Source organism: Mus caroli, unplaced genomic scaffold (genome assembly GCF_978045245.1).
Source record: "Mus caroli unplaced genomic scaffold, Mus_caroli_1 scaffold_14, whole genome shotgun sequence".
In the NCBI taxonomy this organism is placed as follows: domain Eukaryota; kingdom Metazoa; phylum Chordata; class Mammalia; order Rodentia; family Muridae; genus Mus; species Mus caroli.
Window position 1 is genome coordinate 115,870,048 of NW_028227269.1, and position 12,182 is coordinate 115,882,229.

At 41.2% G+C, this 12,182-nt stretch overlaps 1 protein-coding gene across 1 annotated transcript in view; it reads right to left on the bottom strand.

Moving 5' to 3' along the window:
• Sp4 (Sp4 transcription factor) overlaps nt 1–11,956 on the bottom strand; it is a 70,207-nt gene extending 58,251 nt beyond the window's left edge. The window contains exons 1-3 of the mRNA XM_021178994.2: nt 11,745–11,956; nt 11,217–11,326; nt 9,156–10,710 (exon numbers count right to left, since the gene is read on the bottom strand). Coding sequence (XP_021034653.1) covers nt 9,156–10,710; nt 11,217–11,326; nt 11,745–11,751 — 1,672 coding nt within the window. The 5' untranslated portion in view covers nt 11,752–11,956. The remainder of the gene's footprint in view (nt 1–9,155; nt 10,711–11,216; nt 11,327–11,744) is intronic.
• Between the last annotated feature and the right edge of the window lie 226 nt (nt 11,957–12,182).

Consider the following 12,182-nt stretch of genomic DNA (forward strand, 5'->3'; position numbering starts at 1 on the left):
TATTCTTCTATAGAGTATACAAAAGAGATTACCTTGCTTGTGTGTTAGCTATAAACCTCCCTGTGAGGGCTTTATGCTTTTTCAATTTTCAGTCCCAGTAAGCTTTTCCAAGTTCAGCAGCTTGACTCAAGATACCCTCTTCACCTCTCCACTCCCATAGACTCAAAGTCCACTTTGCAGTCCAATCATTAAGACCTGTTTAAAGTCCTATCTCTAGCAGAGTGCTTTACCTACATACATCACTTCCCCAAAGTCACCAGTCCCTGAACTCTAATGCTACTTTCTACACTTCAAAACTCAGTACTTAAAAGTACAAACTTTTTCAGGCAGTTGCAGATCCATACAAGTGTATCATGTACTTAGCTATATGTCCCTAACACAAGCATCCTTTCAAGAAAGGTGAATATTTCCAGGGTAAAGTTAAGAAAAGAGCAGGCATTTACTTCTTACTACAAGAAAGTAATGCTTCTGGTATGCTTGTAGACATACCTATCCCATTATCCTTAGTTGTACTTTACCAAAGCTTTCTGATCTCTGTTTTACAAATCTCACTTAAGATGTAAGTGAAATTACTTATAAAAATAAAAATACTGACAACCAAAGTAGTGTTTCCCCACTTGACTATTTTACATTCTTCTAGTGAATGGTACTCCATAGAAATTTTACCATGATACTCCCTTGCACAAATAGTTTTAATTATAATATAAAAGTCCTTCCTAAACATGTTATCTGGTCTCATCTGTGTAACACTTGGAAGTAAAGAAGGGACATGTTTGCCTAGTAACAGCTAATGGGACCATGAATGGAGGGTAGCATTCGAGCAAAATCTAAGTTTTAATTCCTAGTCTTGTTACCTATATCTGCAGTAACCAAAAATAAACACACTTCTGTAGCCCATATCCCTCTATCAAGCTTATTACCATCCCTGGGGGAAAAGAACATATTTGAATTACCATTCTTTTTCCTTACTCAAAATGTCCTTTGGTCTGAATATTTAAAAATACTACCCTAGTAGCTATTTTGAGCTCATAAAACAACAAACAAAACAAAGACCCCCACACATTCTGGGTCTGTATACTCCAAACTTAAAGCCGGGAGTGCCTTCAAGGAGTTAGGGCTCAATTAGTATCCTGCATTTCCACCTGTTCTAATTCACTTAAGAAAGAGCAATCACACTGTTCACAGTGAAGTGGTAACATCTAATAACATAGTTAAAGACTTAAAAGAATCTTAACTACAAATTCAGTGTTGGACCCTAAAAATGTATATAAAGATATTAATGCTTTCCCATTCATCAAACTAAAGAGCAAGTAACAGGAAACTAATACTAGGAATTCTGAATGAAACAGATAGCAGAGACATACCTGTGAACTAAACTAATACACTCACTGCATAATAGAGTTAACCATAGATTACTTCTATAATAATAAGTGTAATGTCACCCTAACCATCCTCCATTCCTGGTAATATGGCCATGTAAGTTTAAGAGTTACTGTGTGTTCTGGCCATAGGCTAAACAGACTTGCCCAATATAGGACCAGAAATTCAAATATCTATCCATGCTCTTAGGCTTTAGAATTAGATCCAAAATTTCTATATGGCATGAGCAGTTTAGTCTACAATCTCTAACAGATGGGTAATTCAGCCTTTAATGATAAAAGATAACCCCTAAGAAACAAATCATCCCATTAGTGTACAGCTCGGTCTCATTTCTGCCCCTCCTCACCTCTGTAAATATGTAACACAAACATACTCTGTTTCCCAGGGTCAGAACAGAACTATTTCCACTTTACAGACTGAAGACAGTATCATATCTCCTCTTGTTTCTATTTAACAGTAAAAAGCCTCACTCTGATTATTGCTAGTATTAAGTATTTTCTACTCTTCACCCCAGAAACCCTTGCCATGATCACCAGCTTATTACTAACTCGATGGAAATGTGCCACCCAGGACCACACACAGCAGTGCGGGAGCGATCAAACACAAGGAATACAAACAAAGCTTTAATCTCAACCCACATTAAGCCAGTAAGTTCCATTTGCACTAGTCCTGCTGCCAAAGTCAGGCTTTCCATCCTGTGAGTACATAATTCCCCCTACTTTAAGTGGAGTATCCTATCTGCTTTACCCATCTCGCCAGCCATGATTCCAGCCTATTAAAAGCACTCTGAATCTCAGTTCTACCTCCTATCATACTGGCACCATCTCCCAGCCTTTTCTCATTTGTGAATGCAGAAAATAAGGCCATTCCTTCTGCTCAGCACTTAAAGGGCAATTGGAGAGCCGGGCATGGTGGTGTACGCCTTTAATCCCAGCACTCGGGAGGCAGAGGCAGGCGAATTTCTGAGTTGGAGGCCAGCCTGGTCTACAGAGTGAGTTCCAGGACAGCCAGGGCTACACAGAGAAACACTGTCTCGAAAAACCAAAAAAAATAAAATAAAAAAGTTTAATACCAACTTACACTCCATAGCCAGTTGCAGCACAGCAACTGGGTTGCTTGACCCTATCTGCAGACACATAAAATAAAGCAAAGGAACGTCACTGACACACTCCATGTGGCTACCTGACACCTCTTCAATAAGCTCAAACTGTAAACTAAGATGGACACTTGAGACCTCTGTGAGAGGCACAGGATTGGGAATGAAAACAAACCATGACACTTTAAGAATAATGCTGGGGTGGGGGCTGTGATTGGGATGTAATGTGAATAAAATAAATAACTTAAAAAAGAACACTAGCAAAGCAAAAAACACTAAAACAAAAAATCTAATATCAGATTTTAAAAACACCTTCTACAATTGCTAAGGCTAAGGAAAACTGAGGACAGAGACAAGACACCCTTCTTCAGTGGCCTTATCCTTGCAGACTTTTGTCTGTTATGTAGTAGTCCCAGAATCAAACATGACATGAAATTGTCACTCTCCTACTGACTGGCAGAAGATATTCGTTCCTAAAGAAATTAAAGCTCAGTGAGACAGTTAGTAGGACAGTCACAACACCCACCCAAAAAATGGTACTGTGTGCCTAATATTATAAACACAAACTCAGTACCTAATACATATGAGGTACAGTAAATGCTGGTTTTCTTCCTCCACAGGCAACACTTTTTAAAAATGTCCATATATGATGTGCACAACCATACCATTCTAGTCCAAGGAAGCTTGGTAAAAGAATGATGTCAGCCTGGACTTTCTAGTGAGTTTAAGGCCAGTCAGGGCTACTTAGCAAGATCCTTTTGTCTTTTTTTTTTTTCTTCTTTAAATTCATTTCTAGCTATTGTTTCAAAAATAAGTAAGTAAATGTCCCTGGTCCAAGGATCATACACAGAATTTACTAATATCATTAGATACAGGCCTTTTATTTATTTTTTTTATTTTTTGAGATAGTGTCTCTGTGTGCTCCAAGTTGTGGTGGGTGAAGTTAATTATGTAGGCTAGACTGGCCTCGAATTCATGGCAACTCTCCTGCCCAAGCCTCTCTTGAATGCTGAGACTATTGGCCCAAGACACCCTATCCACTTAAACTTAGTCTTTCAAGATGAGAAAAATAATACCATCTAGGTCCTACCATTAAGTTCAGTAACAACAGACCTAGAGAGCTGTATTTTACAACAGTATTATAATTAATATGCTAACACTGGATATCCAGGTGAGACAGGAACAGTCTATCTGTGAGAAGACACATATGACAATTCTAATTCTCTAAGTCCTAAGTTCAGTTTTATTTTCTCACCTGCTAATAAAAGATTTGGATAAGCTAGAAATAAGGTGGAAAAACAGCCCTAACCTGAGTGGAAGTCAAGATGATGATGTTATTCAACCCTTCTGAGCTTGTTTGTTCAGGGCTAAGGAGTGAGGGTAGGAGAGAAAGGCCTGAGTGTGAGTGTGTGTGTTTGTGTATATGTGTATACATATAAATACATGTATTTGGTTTTTTGAGATAGGGTTTCACTGTGTAACTTGCTTTGTAGATGAGGTTGGCCTCGAACTCACAAAGATCCATCCACCTCCCTCTGCCTCCTGAGTGCTGGGATTAAAGGCATGCACCACCATGCTCAGCTTCAAGTATATCTTAAATTGCCTTAGTAATTCCAATTTCATTAAACTTTCATCTCACCATGTACACGTTCCTTTGATAATGTTTGCTCATTCCCTCAGCAGCACACATTATGTGCATCACAGATCAGAAAAGCATACATGTCTATGTCAGTGCTTTATGAGTCATCCCCAGGTACTCAGTGCAGCATTGGAGAGCCTGACCCATATCTCTGTCTTTACTAAAAACAGTAAAGCAAACTTTCATAGCAATATGAAAAGGTCACAACTATAATCTCCGAGGTCTTTTCCAACTAAAAAGCTATCAGTTGGTAAAACTGCTATTTCTGCAAGATCTACCCATGGCATCTTCCCTAGCTTCCTTTCCAATCATACTTCCTTTTTCATTTTCTCTTCACTCTGTCTTAATGCTTGTCCCCATATTCCTTAAGTATTACTTTTATACTCTCTAAATTAGAAACTAATAACCAGCCAAAACACTTGAACCTTAGTATTCCTGAAAGCTGGATCACAAGCCCACCTGGGCTTAATGTGAATATGAAGCCAGCCTCATACTAACATTGTTAGGGAGACCCTGTCATTTAAAAAGGCAAAACAAACAAACAATTTGAAAAGAAGATAAGTGTTCTTCCTTTGCCCTTCAATCCCACATAAAAGATATTGTCTTAGTTAGGGTTAGTATTGCTGTGATGTAATACCAGACCAAAACCAACTTGGGCTGGAAAAAGTTTATTTAGCTTATATTTTGAGTAACAATCCACTGAGGAGAGCCAAGGCAGAAACTCAAACTTGAAAGGTAGGAACTGATGCAGAGGCCATGGAAGAGTGCTGCTTACTGCCTTGCTCCCCATGGCTTGCTCAGCCTGCTTTCTTATGGAACCAGGACCACCAAACCAGGGATGGCCCCACCCACAATGGGCTGAGCTTTACTACAGTGATGACCAAGAAAATGCCCTATAGGCCTGAGTACAGCCCAATTTTATGGATCTCTCTCTCTCTCTCTCTCTCTCTCTCTCTCTCTCTCTCTCTCTCTCTCTCACACACACACACACACACACACACACATGGTTTCTCTCTCTCTCTTTCTCTCTGACATGGTTTCTCTATACAGCCCTGGCTGTCCTGGAACTCACTCTGTAGACCAGGCTGGCCTCAAACTCAGAAATCCACCTGCCTCTGCCTCCCCAGTGATAGGATTAAAGGCATGCTGGGCAGCATTTTTCTCAATTGAGGTTCCCTCCTCTCAGATGACTAACCTATGTCAGGTGTACATAAAGCAAGCCAGCACAGATGTCCTTTAAAAATTAATGTGGCTTTATATGGTACTTTTTGTCTTCTATGAAAAAAAGTTTCTGAAGGATAAAGTCAAGTTGGTAGTTAAGAACATAAACTTAAGTCCCCTATAATGAAGTCCAATCTATTGACCCAGTATTAGAAGATTTTATTGAAAAGGTAACAAAAATAACTGACTCATCTGAAAAGGAAATAACCAAGTACATGTGTGAGGATCCCATATACAAGTATGGTTTTCAGATACTTAAAAAGGGAAATCCAAACCAATACAATATATACAACAAAGAAAAACACTATCTGGGTTAAATGTCAAGCCAATTTTCTACTTTGAGTAATTCAGAAGAAAAGGCGGATGTTAAAAAAGTTGATTCCCTCTAAGTTACATTTGGACTTATAAATTAAATGTAAGCTTTATGTTCTCTGGTTCCCATTTTTAAACAGTCATTAAGAACTGGCACTTCCATTCCTGGCTTCAAACTATATATCCAGGTTTTAGACTTTAATTCCCTATAAAAAGTAAAGGAATTATGTAAGAGACAAGTTCTCGAATAGCCAGCAACATCTTATCAAGTGTCAACCTCCTTCATGGGAAAACTAGCATAAAAATTTAGTTTTAACTGAAACTGACAAACAGTCACTTAACCAAGCAGAAGGGCTATGGCATGATAGTGTGGACCCCTCCGCGTTAATTACTGAGATAGAAACCAAGAGTCCCTATAACTCTCACTTATAAAAAGATGTAATTCCTAGAGACCAGAGGGCACTGAAAGAATACTGGCAGAAATTTCATTCTTACTTAGTTAAAACAGAACTCAAGAGCCCTGCCTACCTCTGCCACTCCCCACTAGGATTAAAGGCACAAACCTCCACATCTGGCTGAAATAAAGGTCAATAGACACTGTTGTTATCCATCAAATTCTTCTTCCCAATAAGAAGAGGGTACAAGTATTTAATTATGACTACACGCCCAACTAATTAGATGACAGATGCTGAGTCTAGAAATCAGGATTTTCAGGTGAGACCAGAGCAAAGAGAGATACTTTACTGAATATATTACCAAGGAAAAAAGGATGTCATTTCATAAAAATAGGAAGCCTCCAGCTTCAAAATCTGGGTTCATCTAGCTGACTGCCTTGCATGACTCTTCCTCTACTGTCTGTATCATGCAGACCTCCTCCACTTCCTGAAAAGGTAAAATGAGCCTGGACCATAAAAAAATGTTAAGTCTTGTTCATGAGCTAGCCATTATTCTGTCAAAGGTAATTAACAAGTTTTCTAAGCGCTGGTATTTTTCATGAGCCTATTTTCACTTGTATGTAGAAGCTAAAACGTTGTTTAAAAAAATAAGAAAAGAAAAAAAGGGGGCTAGGGATGCAGCTCAGCAACATATAAAATCCTGAGTTTGATCCCTAGTACCCTATAAATCAGGCATGGTGGTACAGCACTGGGGAGTTAGAATTAGGATTCAGAAGGAGTTCAACCCCTAGCTCAGCTACCTAGTGACTGTGAAGGCCAACCTGGACCATGTGAAAGAAACCCTGTCTGAAAAGGAAAAGTGAAAGCAGAGACTGAAACACTGGTTACCAGAATGAGGGAAGAAGGAAAGAAGGAGTAATGTCTAATACTCAACTATGACGCAGTGGGATAGCTGTGGTTGACAGTAATTAAGTAGCAAACAGAATTTTGAATGTTCCCAAAACAAAAAAATGACGAATGTCTAAGGTGATGACATAGGCACCTAAAGTACCAACAAAATTTTACATGGTTGGATTTCAGTGGGGAGGAAATTCTTCATATGTAAAGTTTTCCTCATACACTTAAGCAGATCTCTTCAACTATGTGAACTCTTCAGTAAAAAAAAATGTGCCCATGAAAATATAAGAATAACATATCTAGTGGGAGTGTTTGGAATAGTCACTGGGAAATGGTTAGTAAGGGGACTGGCCTATGTGCCAGTAAAACTTGCTCTGGGGCACATATGAACGGGCTTAGCACCCACTGGCTTCCACATTCCGCCTTCTGATTCACTGTTGATTAGACCCTTGATTCCCAAACTTTATGTAGTGTAAGAATGACTTGGAAAAATCTAAAGAGCAAATTATTTTACTATTCTACCTCTGTCCCCAAATTTTACTCCTAGAAATTTCATCTTACATTATTTATAATGCAACATTCCAGTTTAGGGGGGGAGAGGTCAGAATATTGAATTATCTTCAGTTAGGAAGAGAAAACCTCTGGACTGCAAAATATTTAGAGAGCAGAAGAACTGACCATTTCTAACCTAAATTACAAATTACTCAAAGCGATGAACCACAATTTAGTAACATTTAGCAAGCAAGATGAAATGTAAATAATTTCTGCTTTGACAATGCAAAGTATTATTCAAACCACCAAAACCAGACACTGTTCTGAAATTTCTAGTTAGCATTAATGTTTAGTATTAAGGACTGGAAGCAGAACCATCACGTACACACTTGGGTTCTAAAAGTATTAGGGGAAAAATCACACCCAGTCTACTGGTGATATACACTGTCAACGTAAGAGCCACTAGCTAAATATAACTGCTTAAATAAAACTCAAAATTCAATTCCTCAGGCCATTTTCACCATGCCTTATATGCTTAATCACTCCATAACTAGTGGATAATACCGGATAGGACAGAGATGCCACATCTCAAACATCACACAACGTTCTATTGGGTAGTGCTGGTCTAGAGGTATTTGGGTTCTCCTGAATGGACAAGCTATCTTTAGATAACGTAATTTTACAAGCACGAATCGGCTTGAATTATTAACTGTGAAGAACCTTATCTTAATTTTTCTGCATCTTATTTCAAGATAGGTCATTCAAAAAGGACAAGCATACTCAAATTACCAAAGTAGAAATTTTTAGTTAATAAAAAGTGAAAAGATCAAAGGCACTAAAATCTTAGCCAGTTTTCACTAAGTCAGAACCAATGAAGTCTAAATATTGGTAAAATAAAACCACTCCCCCAAAAGATTATACTACTTAATTGAACTAGGTTTTTTTTTTAAGTACTTTAGAAGTTATCTAATTATATTGATAAGAAATAGCCAATTGCTTTTATAGCTGGTTTAAAACAACATGGCCACAATTAGTTCAAGTTAATGACATTTTACTACCTACATTTTTAATTGCTTTTCACCAACTTCACACTAGACACGTTCAGATAATGGAAGGACAAAAAGACATTTCCTGAAATTTTATATACCAAAGACCATTAAAGTCACAATCCTGACTGTAGCAAAAAAACAGGCATAAAAACTTAATGAAACAATTTGCAAGTTAAATTTCTATCTTAACTACAACAGTATTTGGTTCAAAACTACTGTACATTAAAGCAAAAATACCTTAAAGACAAAACGCAAAAATGTAAGAAGGCCCAATTAAAAAGCCTTATTACGGAGAATTAGCATACTACAAACTCACAACCATATACCAATGCAAGTTAAACCAATTTTCTATCAGGAAGAGATGATGAGTTCATTTTCCCAAACGGTTCAAGTGTACTCAAATATGCTCTCTATAATTATGGTTCTAATCAGAAAATGATGCTTTATGAAATAATTTAATTATTTACCCAGCTCAACACACAAAACTGAGTGTTAAAAGCTACAGAAATAAAGAGGTCACAATGATAACTACATCTGGTTGCTGGTGTAATAGTCCAGTTTTTTTATCCTTTTCCAGTATATATACATCAGAGGCGTATCAAACCTAAAAGACAGCCCTGAGCAATAACTGTTACTAATCCCTCCTAATAATGGGTTAAAAAGACGTAGCTTACCTGCAACACTAGTGATTGTTACTGGAACTCCCTGAACTTGAACACCCGCAGCACCCAGGTTGGCAACGCTCACTGTCTGAAGGTTAGGCACTGATGCAAGCTGGGCAGTATTCAAAGTTATTGGGGCACCAGCAACAGCCACAGGAGCAATCTGAGCAAGAGTTGTGCCACCACTTGAAGACACTGGGGTGATGGTTAACTGCTGGGATAACCCAGCATTCTGAACTTGCAAATTTGAAAGACTTTGAATATTCTGGACCTGGACAGTTTGCCAGCTGATTTGCCCTGAAGGTGTTAAAGTTGGAGCCCTGATAAGCACCTGAGTCGGGTTTACTGCTTGAAGTTGAACATTCTGCAATGGCTGCTGCTGGATGGTCTGAATTGTCTGCCCTGACTGGAGTTGAAATGACTGTGGTGGGATAGCTTGAATAATCTGCTGCTGAGGCTGCTGGATCTGGATTTGCTGCAGGATAGGCTGGCCTACAATCTGTACTTGTTGAAGGGAATTTGACTGGTCCTGTGCATTCTGTATCCCGTTGGACTGAAGCTGGCTGGAGCTCTGGGCTTCAGACTCAGTAGCAGCAGGTGTCTGTGGTTCTTCAACGGTGCGTTCAGAACTACTGGCTGATGTGCTTGCATACTGGCCCGTATCTGCTGAGCTCACTAATGTGTCACTGCTCGTCAGAGATGTTGATGCAGTGGTTGTGCAGGTAGTAGAGGAGGAGGGCGATTCAGGCATAGTACTGGCGGGAGCAGTGCTGGTGGTGGGCGTAGAAACTAACTGATTCCCATTGGAAGTCCCACTGTCAGTAGTAGTAGTAGGCTGGCCGACTTGTCCAGTCCCTCCTCCAGCAGTCACGTTATTTATTACTGGCAAAGCTAAAGTCACTCCTCCAATGTTAATTGGTAGGGTTGTTACAACTTGAGCCTGAGTACCAGGAAGGGTCTGCAATTGCAATGGTATTGAAACACCAGGTCTAATTTGTACTGGAACTGTCTGATTTGCCAGGTTTTGAGCAAGGATATTCCCAGAAGCTGTCCTGTTAGCAGCCGTGAGGATAGCTTGATTATTACCTGCAGAAATGAGCTGAATTTGACCCTGCAAATCCTGTAGAGATGAACTACTAGTTGGGTTGATTTGAATTTGCTGGCCTTCCACCGTCTGAAGTTGGGGGATCACTTGGTACTGTACACTACCGCTTGGGTTTTGTACTTGTATGACTTGAAATTGATTAGGGGTGGAAGGATTACCTGATTTAGTTTTTGTAGGAGAGGAACTCCCGTTATTACTGCCGGAAGAACTAGATGAACTAGAAGCTGGCTGAGAAACGTTATTTTCTTTTGAAGCAGGAGGAGTGGAGGCAACAAGTTGCCAAGCGTTTCCAGCAAGCTGCGTTGTCACCAGTTCTAGCTGCTGTGGCTGATTCTGAAGTTGCACCAATCCTTGGCTTGGATCTATAATAATCTGCTGTTGTCCAGTTGCTTGATTTTCACCAGGAGTCCCTATTTTGCTGCAAGTAGCTGCCAGTAAAGCCAGAGGAGAGGGCTGAGAGTCCTACCCAAAATGGGAGGGGAAAGGAGAGGGAGGGGAAAAAAGTGGGCGGATTTAGTGGAAGACAGCAGTCGGGAGGGGGTTATTTATTTTGAGAGCTCTAAGTATCAGAACACACTCAATAGGCAGCAGAATTAAAAAGGAAATATGAACAAAAGCAGGTGATAGAAGCTATATGAATAAAAAGGCAAGTCCTATTACATAAAGTTTAAATTAAAAGGAATTTTCTGGTAAACTTTCTTAAAGTGTTATTCTACTAAACTCAAAATACCCTTGGGAAAATAGACACCTTTTTCTAACAGTCTGAATTCCTGATGTAATATAAACATCGTTATAGCCTCAACGATGGGAAATCTTCATGAATTTACGATTTAAGTTCCTCACTCAGAAAGATGCTTTGAATGGATAAACATTTTTATTCTGTTCTTTACTTCTGGGTACTTAAATAGCATAACTCCCTCTCTTCCCTAAAGCTTTGTGTTGAATTTTCTTTTAACGTTTGCTTTTACCTGGGAGCCTGAGGTTTTGGGTTTTTTATTGTTATTCTCTGGCTCAGAGGTTTTCCCTCCTTCTGTAGCCATCGCCGCTGCCGCCTCCTCCTCCTCCTCCTTCTTCTGATCTGCAACAACCCCCCACCACCACCAACACACACGACAACAGGTTATTAGGATTATTATTATTCGTTCTCCTCCCTTCTTCCCCCTCCCTCCTCCTGAACATTAATCTCCGTAAACCCGCGATCCGTGCACACCGGCAGGGGGTGGGGGAGAAGGAGGGTAGGGAGGAGGGGGCTCTCACGAAACGTGGTTTGAAACCCGACCCATAGGCTCCAGAGCAACACCCAGAAGGAGGTTGTTCTAGCTCAGACATTAAGACAAAACACAGCCCTCCTTCCCTCCCCCTGGTTCCCTCCCGCCCTCTCCTCCTCCCCTTCCAGCATCTCGGCGGCCCCGGGGGAGGGGGAAGCGAGCAGGGTCTGGGGAGGGAGGGACGAAGGGAGGCGGTGAAGGAGACCGAGGGGGGTGGAGAATACGTACCGCTCATCCCGCATTAACAGGACAAACCCTCTCAGAGACACTGGGATAGAGGTGGGTGGGGGTGGGGGCGAGGCGGGAGGAGAGGCCGGTCCCGCCCGCCCGCGGTGGCTCGGAGGAGGCTGTAGCTGGCACAGGCTCTGCCTCTTTTTCCGCGAATGGCCGCCGCTGGGCTGTGGCGTAGCAGCTCCTCTCTCCGCCCGAGCCCGGCTGACTCGCCCTTGATTGACAGCGGCGGCGCGCGGCGAGGGCGGCGGCGCGGGCCGGGGGGCGGAGCCAGGGCGGCGCGAGCGCGGCGACTCCCCACCCCCCTCGGCCTGCCTCCGCCGGCGCCGCCGACTCTCCACCCCTTCCCCCAGCGGATTGGCCGCCGACCTGCCGGGGCCGGGGCGCTGGGGCCGCCCTTTCTCCTCCCCTTTGCCCGGCTGGTGCTCGCTGCTG